Source organism: Micromesistius poutassou, assembly GCF_964030765.1.
Source record: "Micromesistius poutassou genome assembly, chromosome: 8".
Lineage (NCBI taxonomy): Eukaryota > Metazoa > Chordata > Actinopteri > Gadiformes > Gadidae > Micromesistius > Micromesistius poutassou.
The window spans coordinates 9,116,271-9,138,968 of NC_140278.1; the positions used below are offsets into that span (position 1 = coordinate 9,116,271).

At 48.0% G+C, this 22,698-nt stretch overlaps 1 protein-coding gene across 2 annotated transcripts in view; it reads right to left on the reverse strand.

Moving 5' to 3' along the window:
• Positions 1–2,237: 2,237 nt before the first annotated feature.
• Positions 2,238–22,698, reverse strand: part of tsnare1 (T-SNARE Domain Containing 1) — a gene marked incomplete at both ends in the record, with an annotated part of 38,480 nt that continues 18,019 nt past the window's right edge. Inside the window, 4 exons of one of the 2 annotated variants that reach the window (XM_084472352.1) lie at positions 2,238–2,333; positions 9,505–9,587; positions 12,409–12,481; positions 21,132–21,287. In XM_084472352.1, the coding sequence (XP_084328478.1) occupies positions 2,238–2,333; positions 9,505–9,587; positions 12,409–12,481; positions 21,132–21,287 (408 nt within the window). The remainder of the gene's footprint in view (positions 2,334–9,504; positions 9,588–12,408; positions 12,482–21,131; positions 21,288–22,698) is intronic. The other variant, XM_084472351.1, reaches the window with a different exon arrangement.

Consider the following 22,698-nt stretch of genomic DNA (forward strand, 5'->3'; position numbering starts at 1 on the left):
CCTTATACACAGGTGCCGTGGGCAGGGGCGGTTTTAGGTTCGGGCGAAGCGGGCAGTACAGGGGGGGTGGCACGAGCACACACAAAAAAAAAGATCTATTATCGATCATACCCCCACGTCAACAACTCCGCCAGCCCGTAATCGCGCCCCCCCCACCCCTCCCCCCGTCAACAACTTCGCCAGACTGCAATCTCCCCGTCAACAACTTTCCGATGGCCGTGGGGCTCTGGTCCTTTGACCCTAGTCCACATGCCTCCCCCTACAGCAGAGCTTGACTCCAATAAAGACCAAATATGAAACCAAAGCTATTTGTGATCATTATCTCAACTGGTTTATGCATTGTGTTAGTTAGTTAGTTAATATTATTCAAGGAAAACACGTGTTGCTGGAAACCCAGCCGTCACTGTGTGTGTGTGCGTGTGTGTGTGTGTGTGTGTGTGTGTGTGTGTGTGTGTGTGTGTGTGGAGTGGTTTCCCTAGCACAAGGTCTGGCTGACTTTCCAGGGCTTAAAGATGCTCTTCTGTGGCAGATGTACAGGCATCTCCACAACTAAGCCTCCATAATATATTTACCCCTTCAATAGGGGGAAGATAATTTCTTCCTCAACTACTATGCCTGTCTCTTAGTCTCCGTCAAGCATAGACAAAGCACACTTGTATACACATGCACACACACACACACACACACACACACACACACACCACAAACAAGAGGCAGTGAATCACACTTGATAATCCTGTCTCATCTGCTAAAGCACTGAGTTGATTTAGCAGCCATACATCGGAAAAGCCTCTAAGCTGAGATCTAAGCTTGTCAGGTGGAGCAGCTTCTAGTGGATCTCATACACTCGGTCCTGGAAGTGTCCTTAGAAGGAGGCAATGGCAAATACATGAGCAGAACAAATACTCACGTAGCATATAACAACATCACAAAAAGATCCATCAGTACGTCAGTTATCCGTCCGATGTACAGAACCAAAGCCTCACACAGTGTTTTCTTCTCCTTGTGAGTTGTCTAAACACATTGAGCCTGTCAAAGGTCCCTTTGTGAAACTTGAGAGTACAGTTGCGCTTTAAAGATCTGCCATAATTGAGGGTGCTTTGGGGACCGCTACCTGCCGACTGAGGACAAAGAAGAGGGACCTGAGACTCATTGATTATTCTCTTCTTTTCTTTTTATCGTGAACTGAATGCATAATTTTTCCAATATCCTTCCATCTGTGCAAAATTGGTTTGGATCAATATATTTTTGTAGAGCAGAAAATATATTTAGAGCAGAAAATAAATGTATTTAGGGTCAAGAAGGAAGGGTAAAAAAGGAAGAGGTAGGTAGTTCAGTGCATGCTTCTAAGCAACCATTGACAGCCATTGTCAACCATGCATTCACACATGCCCTATATACTACAAAATGTAATCAAATATGACTAAATGTTGAAACGTGAACGTGCTCTATGTGACAGAAGTGTACAGAATCTGGCAGTGACAGGCCCCTAGCTTAAGTTTCATTTAAATCCTTAGACCTAGTTCCATCTTTTCTTTCTTTGTGTAACTTACTGTAAACTAACTGAACCAAGAAGTTCACTTCTTAAAAAGTGTCTATCTGAGTAGAATCCTAAAGCATACAACACTGAGTGATGTTAATGTATTTTCTCTCGTTCATTTTTTACGGTATAAAAAGCACATTTTTCTCTAAGCAGCATGTCCCAGCGCAAGGCTGTATCTTCAGAACAAGTTCTGCTTTGTCAGATAATTGATCTTCTCACAACACATCACTTTACTGGCAAGTTTTCAAATTAAATTGCCATTATGTGTGTCAGTGTGAAGTCCATCAACAGTTTCCAGTTTTGGTGGTAATTGAACATGCATCACGCATGACTTGCTTATCCCTTCCGGCCGGTTTAGCATAGAGAATATAACCAGAACAAAATGGCTGAGGTCCGTGTGAGTCGCCATGACCAAGTCGAGAGCGAATGAGCTTTGATCAACATGATGGTCTTAGCCACCTAGCTATGAAAAATCCCCAACCCAACCTCTATGTTTGCAGCTTAATAGAGGAAGGGTCATCCGAGCAAAATGTGCTGATATTAACTCTCATGATCTTGTCAGACCTGCCCTGTTTATACTCTCCCCTCCTAATGTAGAATAATATCCGAGTGACACCGGGCAACAGACCTGCAGGAAATTACTGTCAGCAGTCAGATGGATGGGGGGAGCAGCCTTACCATTGTCCGCCGGATTTCATTTTCTCGCAGAAACAGCGATGATGATGATGAGGACGATCAGGACCACAGCTCCCACCACCAGTAGGTAGCACTTCCTCTTCCTCATCTGCCTCTGCAAGATGAAGAAGGACAGGCTGTTGAACAGGGATGGAGAAGAACTGAAGTACAGGGATGGAGCACCGCTTTGTATCCATCGGTGAACCCCGGGCCCTCTGAAGGGATGTTGGCATGAAGGGCTGACCCCTGATCAGTCCTGGTGCATCCTTGTTATGAGCAAACGATTAACTCCAATATGGAAGCAATCGCTGACTTTGATTGTATGGATTGCAAGAATAGGATGATAATCGATATATTGAACACCGGCCGGCTTCCCAGTGATGGTAGAGAAAAAATGAACATGGTTACAATTAGAATATGTACGGCCTGTTTAATTCCCTACAGCAGAATGTATAGATCTTCACACCAGACTTCATATATTAGTACATTTATCAAAAACTTTTTTAATTAAAGTTCCCCGAGTGGTCGACATGAATCAACCGTAGGCAATTTAGTTTGAACATCTCTGGTCCAGCAGATTTGTCATGGTCTGAAGTATAATAAGTGTATTTATTTTTTCGTATGTCAATAGTTCCCCATGAATTTGATAAATAAAGATACCAAACGGTCCATCCACAGGGGGACGCAAATAAGCATAAAAGGAGCCTGACGGGGGGCTGGGGGGCGGGGTCGGGGGCTGGGGCGGCGCGTCAGGAGGTCAGAGGAAGAGAATGCACAACATCTATGTTTTGAAATGTTTTTTTCATTCTCCTCTATTTTCCCCGCCCCATGTTGGCTTTTCTCTCTCTCTTCTTCTTCTTTCCTGCTACAAAAGCGGGTGAGAGCGAGGCGTCGGACCAGAGCAAGGGCTGGAGTCTTTAAATCCTGACTCGCTTCAAAGCATGGAGAGAGCAATTCATCTTCTTATCTGAGACTCAAAACAGGCTTTCTATGTGGAAAGAGAAAGTGTGAGAGAGAAAGAGGGCGAGAGAGCGAGAGGGATGGGCAGAAAGAGAGAAATAGAGAGAGATAGAAGAGGGGGAGAGAGAGAAAGAGAAGGGAAAGAGGGAGAGAGGGGTGGGGGTGAGAGGGGCAAAAAATGCTGTCGAGTAATTTTCTGTTTAAACGTTCCACTCCACAACAATTTGCATAAGCAGCCCTGCGTCTGTGATAAGAAGATTGGTAATTTTCAAAGGCTCCGTGGGGATTGAGAATTAAAAGCCTTCCTCCGCTATCTCCTCTCTTGCAGCCGGCCGCCGCAGATTCAGCGGCTTCTCCAGCGGCTTCTCCAGCGGCTTCTCCAGCGCATTTCTTCCTAAACTTTCCCTCCCTTCCCCTCGCTCTGCCATTCGTCTGACAGCACCATCCCCCTTTCTGTCTCTTCTCTTATTTTCCCCTCTCTCTCCCTGTCTCTCTTTCTGTTGTCAGTCTCTACCTTTCTCTCACTCTCTCTCTCTTTCTCTTTCACTGCCTCTCTCTCTCTCTTTTTCCTTTTCTATTTCTGCATATCTCCCTCATTCTGGTCCCAGCAGTGGTGTTATTCTGGGAGAACAGGGGAGTAAATAAGGCAGGGCGGGAACAAAGAGTGGCTTAGGACAACAAAAGGAAACGCTACGGTATTTAAACAAAAAAATGAAGATTCTTCAGACCCAATGGAAGGTTGGTGTGGAGGGACAGGGAGTGAGGAGAAGAGGAGGAGGAGAAGACGGGTGTGAAGAGGAGGCGTGGAGGACGGACAGGGTGTGAAGAGAAGGTGTGGGGAGGGACAGGGTATGAAGAGGAGGGACAGGAAGTGAGGAGAAGAGGGGGAGGTGGGGACAGGGAGTGAAGAGGAGGAGGTTGAGGAGGGATAGGGAGTAAAGAGGAGGAGGTGGAGGAGGGATAGGGAGTAAAGAGGAGGAGGTGGAGGAGGGATAGGGGGTAAAGAGGAGGAGGTGGAGGTGGAGGAGGGATAGGGAGTAAAGAGGAGGAGGTGGAGGAGGGATAGGGAGTAAAGAGGAGGAGGTGGAGGAGGGACAGGGAGTAAAGAGGAGGAGGTGGAGGAGGGACAGGCTGTGATGAGGAGGAGGTGGAGGAGGGACAGGGAGTAAAGAGGAGGAGGTGGAGGAGGGACAGGGGGTGAAGAGGAGGTGGAAGGTGAGAAGAGTCAGGATTCATATATCAACCACTGAAATCTACCACAGAAGGCAAGTCCCGTGGAGCCCACCATCGCGGGACCCTAGGAGCCCACCCCTACCGCCTGTTGCTCCGGCACATGATGGGAAAAAGCGGGCTCTCCACCTCACGCGACCGTGCACTCCTCCTCATCATCATCATCATCATCATCAGCCTGACAGGGGGCAGGCCACACGGCCCCGTGTCCATCCATGCCGAGGCGAGCCGTGGCTTGCGGGGCATGACGCTGCTATGAGGGTTCCATAGCACATATTGTACCGATTACACAGACGCCTGGGTCAGCTGTCAGGCGCTGGACCACTCCCGCCTCCCCCCCCCTCCGCCCCTTCCCGTTGGCCAATAACATACACAGTCATTTAGATCTCCGTTTCGTTAACTAACTCTCATCTAAACCCCCCGCCCTCAGCGTCTGAACACCCACCCTGATTATGAGATGACGTCACTGAAATGCCCTTCGCTGCCGCAAAAAGGTCAAAACCGACGGGACATAAGGATGAGGAAACGGTATGTAGAGTAGACGGAGTGGGTGATGAGACAGTGTGGAGACTAGACGCTGTGCATTTGAGACAGAGTGGAGATGACAAAGCAGGAGTGAGAGGGATACCAGTGGGATGATGGGAGTAGCTTCCCATCTATCTCGAGGAAAAGCTCAGAACACAAAAGTGGAGATTTATGCAGGACATCTGAGTAATTTACTGTAACATGAATCAAAGCCCAAAGTATTTTTTTTGGTGTAGAAAACCACGCAGTACGTAGACGGAGCTGCACTTTAACCTCCAAAACTAATCTGCACAATGTCAACAATTGGACTGAGCTCATCTCCATCCATCTTTACACGGGAGACGGCCGACTCGGAGCCTTTGCCCCGCGAGGCAGAGCTGTTTACCTTGTGCGACATGAGAAATGTCTTCATAACACAATAATAATGCAAAGATGATTATGGACAGAATATTATTTCCCTCCTTTATCGCATCTGGTGGTTGGGGGAAAAAATTGTCCATTGTAAGTCCATAAAATAAATAATGTTTTTCAGAGCAACTGCCTCGCTTGTAATCGGCTTATGTGCAATTTACATAAAAATTCAGAGTCCCATGCAGTCACCCTGATTATGATATTTGGTGCAGCCAATAAACACAGACTCCCCCCCCCCCCGCCCCACGAGGATGTCCCACAGGGGCTTTGCCACCCCTCAGTGAAAGGACACAAAAACCATCCATCCATACAAACACACATACACTATGTACATACACTAACAAACACATTTAAACAGTTTATTAACTGTTTATATTGTTTGGGTTTGAGTGTGTGTGTGCGTACGTGTGTGTGTGTGGGTGTGGGTGGGTGTGGGTGTGTGTGTGTTTGTGTGCGCACGCATGTGTGCATGTGTGTGTGTTCTTTTGCTAAGCGATAGATCTGAACCTGCTCCTTGTTGGTCCCTTTAAGTCTCTCCCTATACTGCAGGTCTTGCTGGTGTATATTATCTTTAATTCAGCCCCCGGCTAAACTGTGTTTCATTGATTCCCCTCCAGGCCCGGAGGGATGCAGGCCCTATCAGAGAGATCTCCTTGTCAACACCGAAGATGGATGGACTTTTAAGTCTCTGCAATAACCCCCTCCCCCCCACCTACACTCCACACACTCAATTCTGAAGAAAAAAAAAACACAACCCTTAATTATTTTGTAGTTTGAAATGGCTCCGGTATTCCTGTTTGCTTAAGTGCACGGACATTTATGCTCAAGTGGTAATGAAAGCCAATATTGGCCGGCAATCAGCGAGATGTGATCTTGCTCCGCTGAACACGGGTACCGTGACAGGGCATCCGTAACGTTGTAACTTGGAGAGCTTGGTGTGTGTGCGAGATAGATAATGGACTATAGATTAACTTCGTCTTCGCTGTCAAGACAAACACACAAGCGAGACGAGTCACGCTTAAAATGTAAAAATTAAAAGGACATCAGTTCTTAATTGAGTGTCGGGCGGAGAGTCGTCCGTCGGTACATAACATGCTCGCGTCAAGGATGGTGCCCGGGATCTGTAGCACGCAGCTGCTGAGCCTGCTTGGAACCAGTCCACCACCGCTACCATTTGCACCACCAGTACCTCCTCCACGTTCACCACCTCCAACACCTTCCTCCCCCACCACAACCCCCCCACTACCACCTCCCCCCACCACCACCAGCACCTCCTCACACATCAACCACCCTCACCTCGCCACAGCCTGCACATCCACCAGCACCTCCTTCCTCCTCCTCCACCACTACCCCTTTCCCTTCCACAACCTCCTCCACATCGAGCACCTCCACCCCCAGCACTATCCCTCCACCACCACATCAATCACCTTCACACCCACCAGTATCCTGTCCCCTCCACCACCACCACCACCACCACCACCTCTACCTCCAATACATTCTCCACCTCCACCTCCTCCACATCCACCCCCTCCATCCAACCCCTCCGGCTCCTCTACATTCCCTCCCCCTCCTCAACCTCCCACCACCACCACTTCCTCCACATCCACCGCCATCCCCTTCTATTATCTCCTCCACCACCACCGCCCTCCACTCCACCACCACCACCACCACCACCTCCTCTACATTCTCCACCTCCACCTCCTCCACATCCACCCCCCTCCCTCCGACCCCTGCAGCTCCACCATCCCCATCCTTTATCTCCTCCACCACCACCACCCTCCACTCCACCACCACCGCCACCACCTCCGCCATTCTGCTGCCCCACCCTCACCCAGTGAGAAGGGGGACGAACAGCCGGTGAGATTGGCGGCAGGCTAAATTGCTCAGTGTGAGCTTGGTCACGGCTCAGCTCTCCTTGAGATAATGAAAAGACAATTAATGGGAAAGCTGTTGCCCCTCGCTCATCTTGCTCCCCTCTCCTCTCCTCGCCTTGCTCACTTGTAGCACGGCGTCGCCGAGGGCTGCAGACAGACAGGGCTCCCTTCTGTCGCCCAATAAGATGAGTTCAGCTCCCTTTGGTTCTCTTTGAAAAATACTACAACGAAAAAAAACGTGTCCTTCTCCCATCCCCTTAGCAACCTCCCTGCACACACACACACACACACACACACACACACACACAGACACGCACATGCACACACGCTCCTCTCCATCTTCTCCCCACACTCAACACTTTGACAGGGTTTATCTGCATTGATAAACAGGGTTTATCAATGCAGAGTGGGCGACAAGTGGTCTACAATGTTGGTTTAAATATAGCATGCATAACATGCATGATTTAAAAGCGAGAAGGGAAGGAGAAGGGAAACATTTGGATGCTTTTTTGCTGCCATGTCCATGTAAAACATTGACACATCCTTTATTAGCATAATGACACGTATGTCAATATGCTATTTACATTCGCCGGGGGGGGCTGCCTGCACACTGCCGTGGTAGTGGTCTCCGGTCCCCGGGGATAATCCCTGGCAGAACGGCACAATTTATTTTTTGTTATATTATGTTTTTGAAGAAAGAAAAAAAAAAAGGTTGAAAGAGGCCCCTTGGGCATATCTGAAGGTGTGTGCATAGATGTGTGCCGTGAAGTGCCTTTCTCAAGATAGGCAACATTAGCAAAAGAAAGGAAGAGACACAACATCCCACCGGTCGTTCTGCCTGTTGTAGATATGTTGTTTATTAGGTAGCCCTTTGATTGACAAATATAATTGCTACTTCATAATGCTTTTTTTTTTTTATCAGTCAGGTTGACTGTGGGGAATGCTACCTACATATCAATCAAATGGAAGAATAATTTGCGTTAATATCCTTGGGCTTGTGGGCAGTCTCACCTCATTTGTAAAGAGTCCGTACCACTAATGGTTCATAATTGCTAGCAGACGGTACGTTGCTACGTATGGTATGGTACGATGTACATAATAGAGTATGTATGTTCACTTCAAGACATTTACACATTCATGTGAGAGGTTATTATTATTCAGTCATATTTGATGTGCAAATTATAATACAAATACTAAAACAAATTCACAAAGTCTAACGCCAAACTAACCAACATGGTTTCTGTGTGTGTGCCTCATGTTAATGCATGATTTTGTTTGATTTGATTGATTTTAATATTAAGTTGCTAACAAATGCCTTGCCAAATTGGAAATATATCTATAATTCAACTAAATTGCTGCAATTGTGTCTGTATTAAAATGATGTGTATACGATGTGTAAACGTCTATTCTGTATTGTAAAAAGGTATATTTTCTTGATTACATTCTGCATCAACGTAATGGCAGTATATGTAAATAGTAAGTAGGCAGTAGAGTTAAAGAGAAAAGTCACGCAATAATTGTGTAGCTACCATTAATAATTTCTCATAAATAACCTTCTCCCTAGAATTTAAGGGTGTCACTGTTACAAATCATCCATATTTTGCTAATCAAGGAGCTGACATCAATACTTTATGTTGCTAAAGCTAAGGCCATTAGCTTATATCAAAGCAGCTAAACCTTGACAGAGGCTGTTTCTGAAATGCTATACTACATACTACATACTGCATACTGACACAGTATATACTGTGCACTACATACTACTCCCCGCCCTAGTATGCAGTATAGTATGCAAGTATGACAAGTATCATGCAGTGTACTACACAGTCACATGACCAAGAAATTCGGTTATAAATATAAACGGTTGAGCCATTTGTTCTGTTAACAATGAAAAACACACGATTACAAAAACATACGAAAGCTTATCACATCAAAATAAACAACTAATTACAACTAATTATACATTTATACATGTATGTATTTGTATTTGTATTCGCCGCTCGCATTGTCCGCCATTATTTTAAATGTTCAGCGGTGCCGCGTTGCATTATGGGATACAGTATCCGACGTAGTGAGCTCTGGATGTATACTAGAATTTTTTGACCGATTAGTACATCATCCGGGTAACTGTCGCATACTGCAAAAAAACATTTTTCGCGTACTGCATACTACTTACTACTTTTACGTCACGATCAGTATACGAGCAGTATGTAGTATGCCATTTCAGAAACGGCCAGTGTCATGTGGATGAACAATAACCACGTGGGTATGAAGCTGTGGGTACGGTACCTGGTGATGGCTCGCCTTCGCAAGCTCCTGATTGGCCATTTCAACGTTGGATGAGCCTGTCTGGATGTAATCCTCAATACTGTCTGATGACACAAAATACAGAGCAGAGTTATTAACCTTCACTGCAGAATAATAAAAAGAGTGATGACAGTGATACATGAAGCAGTGACTTAGTACCAGGGCCTAGAAGACTTTTCCACTCACATCGATGTGAAATCAGACCCAATCTAATACCAATATAATCTACATTTCATATGCTGGTGACTCTGTCTTCTAGTACAGATGCGTTGTAAAGCCTGCAGAATACATATTATATTCCTTGAGAGGATGGGGAGGAAAAAAAGGCACTAAAAATGATGATCCAATTCCAAACCTAAACAAACTGAAGGATGTGTTTTGGAGTGTTTTGGAGTGTGTGTTCACGCGTCGCTTTCAACGTGTATGCATACGCATGTCTGATTGCGTGTCCTGATTGGACTGTGAAGAGGCTGAATCATCCCAGTGCTTGACAACACATGGCACTGACTGTCTCTTCATGCACATTGTGCTCATGCAAGAACACCCCTTTTCTGTTTCTACTTCACTCAGAGGAGCGCCTAATAAAAAATTTTGTTTGGGCAGGTGTGTGTTAATAACTTCTCATCCACCTGTGTTGGCTGAATATCTGTCTCGTTAGCCTGGCTGGAAGATCTGTGTACCCTTTAGAAGAATGTCAATAGTCATAACTTTGTGAGGCAGGAGGGAATACGTGAAATGAATTCAATGGTCAAATATAATTGGCCCCCGTCATCTAATTTGAAGGACATACTTACAACTAGCAACTGGTGGGTGAGAATACAATTGATTTCATCTCCGTTACCAAGGTTGGTAAAGTTCAATATGTCTTCATGTTCCTGTGTGTTGATAATCACCACCTAAACATTCCTCTTGGAGCCAGGGCACACTGAATTCATCCAGCTGTAGGGCGGCTGTAAATGCTGTTCGCATTAACATTGTTCATATTATAGTTTTTAACATGGATAGTATTATTAATACAATTAAAATTAGTGTTATTATTCATGTTAATATTCATATACATATTGCTATAATTAGCATAACATATATTATTCATACAGATTTTCTAAATATCCAAAAAATAACAGTGGTACACAAAGTACTGACGTTAATTACTAGTTTCATATTAATATTATTACTGTATAATTATTTGACTACTAGGGTTGGTGTCCCCGCTTACCTAACGACCATGGAGCATAAAGCCGAGAAGAAGAGGTGAGTTTAATAATTCTCTCTCTCTCTCTCTCTCTCTCTCTCTCTCTCTCTCTCTCTCTCTCTCTCTCTCTCTGGCTGAGGGCCTTTTATGAAAGTGCTTGTGGGGCCATGCCATCGCTGCGCGTGCTCAGACCTCAAGACACACCTGAGGTGGAGTGATAAAGAGAAATAGCGGGCAGAGGGAACACCGCCCGGGGAGGCTAAAATAAAGTAATCTGAAACAGGGATGCTTCAGAAAGGACGTTTCAGTTCTGTTCAGTCTTGGGTTGTAATGGAATCAGAAGGAAGTGGTGGATGGCCCGCACATGCACATGTATGTGCACATGTGTACAAAAAATTAAGTGTAATGTGAATAATATACTATAATTGTATACATAAAGGGTGACCACACTTGCGTATGAATAGCTCGATATAGGAGGTTCATGTGTGTCACAGCTTTTTCATTTACACTATTTCACACGCAAACAAATGAAACAAAGCCCCCTAAAACGCATACATTACCTTTGACTACTGGATAACTCAGAGGATAAGGAACAGCTCTGAGTCACATCCCCCCCCCCCCCCCCCCACCCCCAGACACACATCAGTTCCCACACACGCGAAAACGCACACATACAACCACACACACACACACACAAACCCACACGAAAAGTCTCTCCTTCATGATGTCCCTTTATTCATTGTTCTAAATGTTACCCTGCTAATTATGAATACCGCGCCAGGGCAAGCGCGGCTCTTACACTCTCATTCTCGCAAAACAAAAAAGCAGACGCTACGACAGGCCCGGTTCCATGAGCCACCCAAAAGGGTATTTAAAGGGCATCTACATTAGCCTGATGGATTCAGCAGACAAAAGGGACACTCTACAAGACAAAGACCGAAATTAGCACAGGTTATTGCTCCTTATTTGATTCCAGAGAGAGAGAAAGACCCCTTGCGTGCACATGCCGCCCAGCCGCGCCGTCGTGAGTGGGGAGGCAGATGTGCAGCTCACCCAATAGGGTCGTGTCTCCACTGCAGAGTCGTTGATGATGTGTGGGGCTTTTATTTTGAAATGTCGGACTGTTTGGACACTTTTCCGCCCCTCAGATCAAACTGCTAGCTGTCTAACAAGATGGCAGCCGGTGATGGGGGTTTGGTGGTGGGAGTTTTGTTTTGGTTTTTACCCCAGTGGGTTGTTGGAGTGATGCATCATGCAGATCAAATTAAAACTCACAAAGGTTATCGTTACTAATTGAGTCTGTGACTGTAAAGTAAACAACACGCCAAGCACACACACACACACACACACACACACACACACACACACACACACACACACACACACACACACACACACCTATGCACACACCAGCTACACACCCACACACAGACTCACGTACACTCACACACATACATGTCCATACACACTGACAAACACACACACACACACACACACACACACACACACACACACACCTACATACACACACAAACACTTCCGCACTCAAAAACTACACACACACACACACATACGTACACAGAAACAGGTACACACACACACACACACACATACCATACACACACACACACACACACACACACACACACACAGAAAAAACACACACATAAATACTTATAGACACAGTATCTCACCTATAGACTCTCCTTGCTCATGCACCATGCTGGCCAGATCCTTCATGATTTGACTCACGTCCAGCATGTCTCGCTGTGGGGGAAAAATACAAATAAAAACCACAACAACAGCAACAACTGAGCATTAATTTATCAAACACAACTCATCAACAATCATAGGTAATCATGAATCAAACAGCACCAGTATCATGGCGAACCAAATGACTTCATGTTGTTGGCTAAAATAAGAAATGCATGCATTATGCTGGTTCTGAAAGTATTTCCGTGAAAGGGGACGGGCTGAACTGCGGCGGCTAGGGTTGACAGGAGCCAATTCTCTGCACTCAGCCTCGCCAAGCTTTGAATTTGTTCTCAATGTGTCTCCTCAAAGCAATATGGAGGCTTATAAAACCTCTGTCTATCTGCCTTTCACAGGTCTCCACTTTCCTCTATTATTACCGCACGCAATCACAGCTGCGTTTGTATAGCCTAGCCCACCAGGCCCTCCATCACAGGTGTCTGTGATTGCTGTGGAAGCTGGCACTCACCCCGGGTTTTGGCGAACGCCATTTGGCAAGAAACAAAATGGCCTCTGGCAAACCTTGTGCCGCTAAAGACTTTTTGCATTTAGACGGCAAGGCAACCCTGTCCATCATCTAGTGATAGAATAGCAGCAGATTTATTTTGCCTGGCAAGAGGTCTGACAATTGGAAGTCATTTCATTACGTCGACAAAACAGTGTGTTACCAATTCATAAAGGTGTGTGTGTGTGTGTGTGTGTGTGTGTGTGCATGTGCTTGTGTGTGTTTTTGAGTGTATGTGTGCTTGAGTGTTTGTCCGCACATGTGTGTTTGTGAGCGCATGTGAGCGCATGGGATCGACGTGTATTTGTGTCCGGTGAGTGCGTGTGTGTGTGTGTGTGTGTGTGTGTGTGTGTGTGTGTGTGTGTGTGTGTGTGTGTGTGTGTGTTTGCATGTGTGTGTTTGTTTGTGCTTGTGTGTTTGTCCACACATGTGTGTGTGTGTGTGTGTGTGTGTGTGTGTGTGTGTGTGTGTGTTTGTCCACACATGTGTGTGTGTGTGTGTGTGTGTGTGTGTGTGTGTGTGTGTGTGTAAGCATGTACGTGTACATGTGTGTGCTGGTGTGTTTTTCTGCACATGTTGGTTTATGAGCTTGTGTGTGTGTGTGTGTGTGTGTGTGTGTGTGTGTGTGTGTGTGTGTGTGTGTGTGTGTGTGAGCATGTACGTGTACATGTCTGTGTTTGTGTGTGCTTGAGTGTTTGTCCCCACATGTGTGCTTCTGTGTGCATGTGTGTGTGTGTGTGTATATGTGTGTGTATGTGAGTCTGCGAGGAAGAAGAGACGGTGACAGAGGCAGAGAGCATCGGGCTGGGATGACTCACGCCCCACAGCCGGATGCCCAGGCTTGGGGGCAGCAGTGTGCCCTTTTCCCATTCCACGTGGTTCGCATTCTCCGCATGGTCACTCCCTGGGCCCTTGGCGGCAGACACGGCGCTGGGAAGCGCTCACATGTTGTTTTCCATCTTAAGGCCTAGCGAGATGCTGGACAGCGGTGCCTCAGAAAAAGTAGGACTCCAGCGCCAGTTTCAACCAGAATCATTAAGGGAGGAGGGAGGAAGGGAGGAGGAAGGGCAGAGGGAGGGAGTGAGGGAGGAAGGGGGGAGGGAGGGAGTGAGGGAGGAAGGGGGGGAGGGAGGGAAGGAGGGGGGAGGGCTAGGTGGAGGGAAGGAGGTAGGGAGGGATAGTGGGAGGAAGGGAGTGAGAGAGGGAAGGAGGGAGGGAGGGATAGAGGGAGGAAGGGAGTGAGGGAGGAAGGAGGGAGGGAGTGATAGTTGGAGGAAGGGAGTGAGGGAGGAAGGAGTGATTGCCTTGGGGGGGGGAACATTAAGACCCCTATAAGGTGTACAGGTGTCCATCAAGAAAGGCTTACATCTGCCTTTGTGTTATCACAGAAGTGAAATGTCAGACGACGACTTAGACATCAGCTCCGTCTGACGTAGCGGGGACAAAACAGAGACGGCGCAGAACACGATTAAACTGCAGGGCTGAGATGACGGGAAAAAAAAAAGGGACACAAAAAGAAGCATCCCAGAGGCGCATTATGACTGACACCTCAGTCGCCGGGGCCTCTTCCCCTTTGATTTATTTCTTTGGTGTCCTGAGTCATGTGGCATCTGGGAGATAGGAGCCCTATAGGGATACACCTCGTGTCTGAAGAAGCGGAAACAGCAGATTCTCAGGTAGATGGAGAGGATCAAATGTGTCCCTTTATTGGATTTCTTGTTTTCTTGTTTCTAATTTGAGTACATTTTTCTGTCTTCAAAACATTGCGGGTTAAACACATTTCTACCATGCCGATTCTTCCGCACAAAAAACGTTAAAAAAGTAATTACAACTGTACCGTTCTCCAAGATGGCCACGGGACACGGGGACAGCATGTGACAGTGAGTGGAAGGAATCAGCGAAAAGATAGACTAGCCCGCTCACTCTGTCTGTATATTAGCACCCTGTCGCTCAGACCATCAGAAGGCCACATCAAACGCTCCCGAGACACATGCTAATGCCGTCCCCAGTTAGCCCGGTGATGCAGGGGCCGTGTCACGGTGAAAACGACGTCAAGCCCTTTCTTTAGCGGCCATGCCACGTGCGGGTATGGGGGGGGGGTGGTTACGGTTACTACGCCAATGATTTGGGTAAGCAGGGGATCAGGGAGGGGTTAGCTAAATACGCTGCAAGCTCTGCTCAACGCCCACCCGTCTCTCTCCCCCTGCAGTGCGTCTACACTATTTAGACAGCGCTTTGCTAGCCTCTAACAGGTGAGACCCCCATCCCCACCCACCTACCTACCTCCACAACCACCACCACTGCCGCCGCACCCCTGCAGAGACACTTATTCTGTTTGCCTTACTCATGCAGTCATAGTCTCATTCCATTTTTTTCTCCCTCTTTCATTGTGATGAATGTGTTTATTTATTGTGCTCTCCAATACATTCATCCTCACCTCAATTTCCATAGACCTGTCTTAATTTCTCTCTCAATCTGCTATCCCTCAATCTCTCTCTATCTGCCATCCCTTCATCTCTCTCTCTCTCTCTGCCATCCCTCCATTTGTCTCTCTCTCCCTCTCTATCAATCTCTCTCTCTGCCATCCCTCCATCACTCTCTTCTCTCAATCTCTTTATCTGCATCCCTTCACCTCTCTCTCTCTATCTCAATTTCTCTCTCTGCCATCCCTCCATCCCTCACTCTTTATCTCTCAATCTCTCTATCTATCATCGCTCCATCTCTCTCTCTCTCTCTCTCTTTCTCTCTCTCTCTTTCTCTCTCTCTCTCACAATCTATTTCAATCTCTTACTATCTACCATGCCTCCATCACTCTTTTGATCCTAATTTCTATCTCTCAGTCTCCCTTTCTCTCTCTCTCCCTTTCTCTCTCTCTCTCTCACATAATATTTATCACTATAATGTGTGTGTTTAACACAGCTGATATGAAATTCTTTCCACATATCCAACCAAACCCAAAGGCATCTGTGGGGGCAGGGGGTGGTGAGGACACGATGTCACAGAGAAACTGTTAAGCAGATTTACGTCCACGGTTACTGGTTAAAGGAGATGGCAGAGAGAGAGAGAGAGAGAGAGAGAGAGAGAGAGAGAGAGAGAGAGAGAGAGAGAGAGAGAGAGAGAGAGAGAGAGAGAGAGAGAGAGAGAGAGAGAGGGGGAGAGAGGGGGGGGGGGGAGAGAGAGAGAGAGAGAGAGAGAGAGAGAGAGAGAGAGAGAGAGAGAGAGAGAGCAAAAATTACAATATTTTCCCAGACTGCCTGCAAGGGGCCTGAGCATGAGACATCTGTTTTTATTTTTTTTTATTTTGCCCTCAATGAATAAAAAGTTTATAATGCACAAATCAAATGTTTCCGACCCCCTGGAGACCTATAAGACAAACCCCCATTAATGAAGGCTGTAAGCACGCCTTGAAGGGCACAGAGGGGACAGGGCAGAGTGGGGCAGGGCTGAGAGGGGACAGGGCTGAGAGGGGACAGGGCAGAGAGGGGACAGGGCAGAGAAGGGACAGGGCAGAGAGGGGACATGACTGAGACGGGACAGGGTAGAGAGGGGACAGGACTGAGAGGGGACAGGACTGAGAGGGGACAGGGTTGAGAGGGGACAGGACTGAGAGGGGACATGACTGAGAGGGGACAGGGTAGAGAGGGGACAGGGCAGAGAAGGAACCCCATCAGACAAGGGACAGGGTAGAGAGGGGACAGGACAGAGGGGACAGGGTAGAGAGGGGACAGGACTGAGAGGGGACAGGGCAGAGAGGGGACAGGACAGAGAGGGGACAGGGCTGAGAGGGGACATGGTAGAGATGGGACAGGGCAGAGAGGGGACAGGGCAGAGAGGGGACAGGGTAGAGAGGGGACAGGGCAGAGAGGGGACAGGGCAGACAGGGGACAGGGTAGAGGGGACAGGACAGGGATGAGAGGCTGAGAGGGGACAGGGCAGAGAGGGGACAGGGCAGAGAGGGTACAGGGGAGAGGGGACACCGTCAGACAGGGGACAGGGCTGAGAGGGGACAGGGCAGAGAGGGGACCTCGTCAGACAGAGGACAGTGTTGAAAGAACCCCTTCCTCCCAACCAACACCCCCCCCCCCCAGCGTACAATTACGTCATGCCTGTTGCACTGGAAAATTACCTTTGGCTAAGTGTGTTAGTTACAAGGCGATTTGACAGTGCACTCCTATAAATCAGTGGGTGATAAGAAGGACAAAGACAAGAATATAAAAGGGAAAGACAGGGAAAGTGTGTTTGCTAACATCTATTTTGAGATGTTATGTTTTCATGCAAGGCCTGGTGGCTGTGGTGTGGTGTGCTGGCTGGTGGGGCTTGCTGTGGCCTGACTGGTGGGGCTTGGGGCTTACTGGGGGTACTGGGTATATATAGGGCTGCTGGTGCTATTTTTCTTAATGTGTAACTACTGTGCCTGTCTTCACTCAAGGGTAAAACCACCGAGATCTAATGTCTGGGGTCTGGGCGGTGCATTGGTAGGGCAAACACGTGCCATGGTGTGTACATCTATTAAGCCGTGTGTGTGTGTGCGTGCGTGCGTGCGTGTGTTTGTGTGTGTGTGTGTGTGTGTGTGTGTGTGTGTGTGTGTGTGTGTGTGTGTGTGTGTGTGTGTGTGTGTGTGTGTGTGTGTGTGTGTGTGTGTGTGTGGGAGAGAGTGTCTGTATGTGTGTACTTGGGTGATCACTCTTTATCTCTCGCTGTTTCCCTCTTCTCTCTCCCTCTCTATCTATCTATCCATTTCTCTCTCTCTCTCTCTCTCTCTCTCTCACTCTCACTGTCTCTCTCTCTCTCTCTCTCTCTCTCTCACTCTCTCTCTCTCTGGTGTTGTATTCAGATTTATCCTTGAAAGCTGTCCTCTGTTTTGCCCTTGGCTCCTTTTCTTTTTTTCCCTCCCATTCTTCTTTCTTCCCTTTCTTATATGAATTCATTCTTGATGAAATGATCCCCCGTGCCAAGGTATGTTTCGGAGGGGCCGCTGGGACCCCAGGCGTTGTCTCTACTGGTACAAAAAACTTCTAGCACTACACGGGCTCCGGGGCTCCGAGAGAGGTCAGCATAGGACGAGAGAGGCGGCCAGTCTACAGCTATGGGGGGGGGACGGGGGACGGGGACGGGGGGGGGACGGAGGGAAGGGGGGGAGGGGAACTTATCATGATGGGATGGGTGGGACCGGATTGGATTACGTTTGGATTGGATTGAAAAAGGCTATTGTAGGGTAGGGCTGGGTATCCATGCCGTGATCATTAGACGTATGAAAGAGGGGATGGTGTAGCGGGGAGTAAGGAGAGAGAGAGGGGCACGCTGAGGAGGTGAACTCCCGCCGCACCTCGTCGCTCCGTCCGTGTGAGACGTTGTACCGATTCTCCCAAAGAGCGTTCGTCGGCCAACGATGACAGTGTAGCATTTTGGCGACTTATCTTTGTGATAAGACGTTATTCAAAGTAGTTGTATGGTGAGTTTGTGCACAAACCCCGTGCTTTGTGGCGAGTGCGCACGTGCACACATGGTAAATTATCTCCAGCGGAATCGGTACAAGGGAGACAGTCCCCCAGATGAAATTGGTAAGGGATGTTTTAGTGAAGCCCGGAGCGATGTTGGTTGGTTGGTTTCATCACCCAGACCTGTATTGGGGAGGGGCAGGGAGGTTAAGTGACTGAGTTTGCTCATCTTCAGTCTCTCTGCCGACATTACGCAGAGATGGGGGCTTAACCAGCCCTCAGCCGCGGATCAACAGGAGTTCCCCGAGAGCCGGGCTTTGATAGAGATGACAGACGCTTCCCCGTGGTCACCGGGGGAGAAGACAGACAGGCGAGGACGGGAGAGACGGCAGAACGTCTCAAACCTGCCTGAACCGCTGTTGATTTAGTGGAATGGGAGTCGTAGGAGTAGGAAGAGTGAAAGGAGAGAGGAAGGAGAGCGGGTATGAAAAGAGACAGGAGAAGCATTCGGTAAGATGGATTGAAGTGTGTGTGTGTGTGAGTGTGTGTGTGTGTGTATGCATTTGTGTGTCTGGGTGCCTGTGTGTGTATCTGGGTGCCTGTGGGTGTGTGTGTATGTGTGTGAGTCTGTTTGTATGCATGTATATGTGTGTGTATAGGTGTGTGTGTATGTGTGTGTGTGATTGCGTGTGTGTGTGTATCGGCATGCCTGTGAGTTTGTGTGACTGTGTTTGTATGTGTGTGTGTGTGTGTGTGTGTGTGTGTGTGTGTGTGTTTGTGTGACTGAGTGCCTGTGTGTCTGTATGTGTGGGGATATGTGGCGGATGGGAAGCGTAGATGTATGGAAAGCAAGTTGTCAGATGCTATCAGTCGGCCAAAAGACACAACGTCTCGTGTCCCTCAGCTCCGCCCCGGCTCTGACTCTGACGCTGACGCTTATCCAGCTGGTACCACGATATCACGGGACAGGCCTGAACAGCCATCATCGGACTCTCTGCATCTCCACGTCTTTTTCTGAAATGAAGCTGTCAGTCACATCAGAGGCCCTCTCTCTCTATCTCTTTCTCTTTGGATTTTTTTCTCTCTCTCTCTTCTGCATCCTTCGTGCCGTCTTTCTCTCTCTCTCTCTCTCTCTCGATTGCTTATGCTCTCCTTCCCTCCATCTCTCCCTCTGCCTTTCTTTCCCTCTCTATATCTCTCTCTCCCTACCTCCCTCAATACCCCGCCCTCCCTCTCTCTCTCTCCCTCTCCCTCTCGCCTCCCCTCCCTCTCTCTTTCTCTCTCTCCCTCTCTCTGCGTGGCTGCGTGTCACTCTGTAAGGGCCCGATTGACGCTCCAGGTTGACGAGAATCCGTGGCTGCTTGGTTCCAGCTCTGATGAAGTTGGCAGTGACTGGGCACAGAGATACATCTTCATTAAGCTACGGGGAACACGTCGAAAATGTGGCGGCGGGGGGGGGGAGATGATCATTAGTGACAAACTGACAAGCCAGCGAATGGGCCGGAGCAAAAGGTAGACCGATATGCAAGCCACGGCCGTCCGCTTTGATCCGCCCCGAAAAGAACTTTGAAAGGGGTTGGCGGCTTTCAAAATACTGCCTGAAAAGCAACATCGACGGGCTCCAGAGAAGAGGAAGAAGAAAAAGAAGAAGAATGTAGCAGGGTTCTACGGTTAACAAGTCGTGATGGAGTTCAGAAAAAAATAAACGCTAAAAAAATAAAAGTCACCGCTTGCTTCCTTGCTCCCGAACTTTTGTTCGTTTCAGACCTGTGCCACAGTGGGTTGTTATCTTTTCTTTGGATGGAAGCCGAACAAAAGCTCCAGCCTCATAAGGCTCCCATCAGAGCCAGGCTGAGTGCCAGGCCACTTGCGGTCAAGGCAACATGACATGCTATCACACACACACAAACACTAACACACGCACACACACACACACACACACATATCACGGGAGGCTTATGTTCATGGCCATTCAAAGCGGCACCTGACATTGTTGCCATTCTGCTCACACTTTCCCGCCAGGTAAAGGAACAAACATGGCTGTCTACGCAGCGTGGTAATTGGGCCACCATTCACTGGACTGCAGCAGCATGAGGCGACTGTGACCAAATACTAATAAGCTTTGTGGATTGGGAGTGGGAGATAGAGCCGTGTCTGGAGTGCTCCGTTACCAAGACAGCGGGGGCTCGCGCAGCCATGGGAGACAATATATAGAAATATTGTTTGAATGTTTGCTGTCTAAATTAATTTTCTATTGAAACCAATATGGTATGTTATTAAATCGGATGATCAATCACAATGGAAGGTATCATTTTGCAGCGTTTGGATTCGGTCAAACACACTGCACAGAGACAACACCGCAGCTGCCGTTGTTTTTCGTCATTTGCACCCCCCCCCCCCCCCCCCCAGAACTCATATTGCACATTTCCATCTATTTATATATATTAACTTTTTTTTTACTTCATCTTATATATATACCGTTTTGTTTTGCCTTACCGTTTGCCCTACTTAGAATGTATTTATTGTAATATTTTATTTTACATAATTTTCTCCTTATTGCACCTTGGGTCGGAGATAAACCTCTTTTCGATTCCTCTGTTTGTCTGGCACCTGGTTTGGAATTGACCATAAAGCTGACTTTGACTTTGATGAGTTTTGTTTTCCTCTCGCTATGAGCGACGGTGGCTTGGGACTTGGTGGGGGGGGGGAGGGGGGGCTCTACCTCGATCTGCAGCAGCGCCTCCTCCCTCTGCCGCAGGGCCGCCACGTCGTCCTCGCTGATCTCCGACAGGAAGGCCTGGATGCTGCCCTCCGGACCCTCGGCGCCGCCGAAGAGGGGACCCTCCTCACACAGCTCAGTGAACGGAGTCTGGGGACTCTGAGGACACACGCACACACACACATACACACACACAATCATGTGTGCGCGCACACACACACACACACACACACACACACACACACACACACACAGGCACACTCATGTGCATACACACACACGCACACACACATACACACGCACATGCATAGAAACAGTCAGACACACACACACACACACAGACATCAGACTATGTTGATCTGATGCATTGTTAATACATTCCTGCACTCTCTGGCTGACTGCACAGATCCACCGGAGCAGTGGGCCAGTGCGGGTCAGGACACAAGGACTAACCATCGCTGAGTCACACATGTCTTTTGGTCCCGGCCCGACGTTCTGACTCATCGCTCGTCAGCCATCTCCACAACATCCTTCCCACCCCTCTTCTGCCACACACACACACACACACACACACACACTCCAGGACGAGGGAAAACATCCGCTTTCATGCAGGACACATCCACGTCCACGTGCGTAGCTTCAGCTCGACATGACATCTCAGGACTCGGATTTTCATTTTGGAGGCCGTCTGGAGGAAAGAAGGGCTAGGTGGAGGGATGTGGAACCAATCAGAAAAAGTGTTGCTCGCTTATTCCATATTTATGACAGTGATGGAACCTTAAGGCGCCTGTTGTTATTTTAGTAGTTTTATGCGCGTGGTGAATCATCGTCCTGTCCTGTCGTTCCGCTTGATCTACAACAGAGATGGAAAATCCACAACCTTCGCCCCCCTGCACAACAAAGACACACAGACACTCAACCAAGCGGTCATTGCAACTGAATCATCGCTATGCACTTTGAATGACTGCAGATTTGTGTGGAAGTTCTGTTTTGAACTTTTGTGTAAGTTCTGTTTTGAACCTAATGCTTGGATCTAATGCTCCACTTTAATATGAGTAATCATTGCATAACCTGGTCACTCATTTATAAATGGCAAACCACTTTGGCTTTGGACAAAGCAAGAAGGCAATCCACCGGTTTCCTTAGTCATGGCCTCAGATTTAGTGGTGCTGATCCTCATCCCAGCCGCTTCACACTCGGCTGCCAGCCAATCCAGTGAGTGCTGAAGGTCATAGGCCGATGATGCCATCAGGACCACATCATCTGCAAAGAGCAGTGTTGAGATCCTCAGATCACAGAACTGCAACCCCTCCCCACCACGACTACGCCTTGATATCCTGTCCATGAATATCACAAACAGGATTGGTGACAAAGTGCAGCCCTGGCGGAGGCCAACACCCACCAGGAACGGAACTGACTGGCTGCCGAGAACGCGGACACAGCTCTCGCTTTGGGGGTACGGAGATTGGATGGCCCTGAGGAGTGACCCCCTTACCCCATACTCCTGCAGCACCTCCCGCAGTTTCTCCCGGGGGACCCAGTCATATGCCTTCTACAGATCCACAAAACA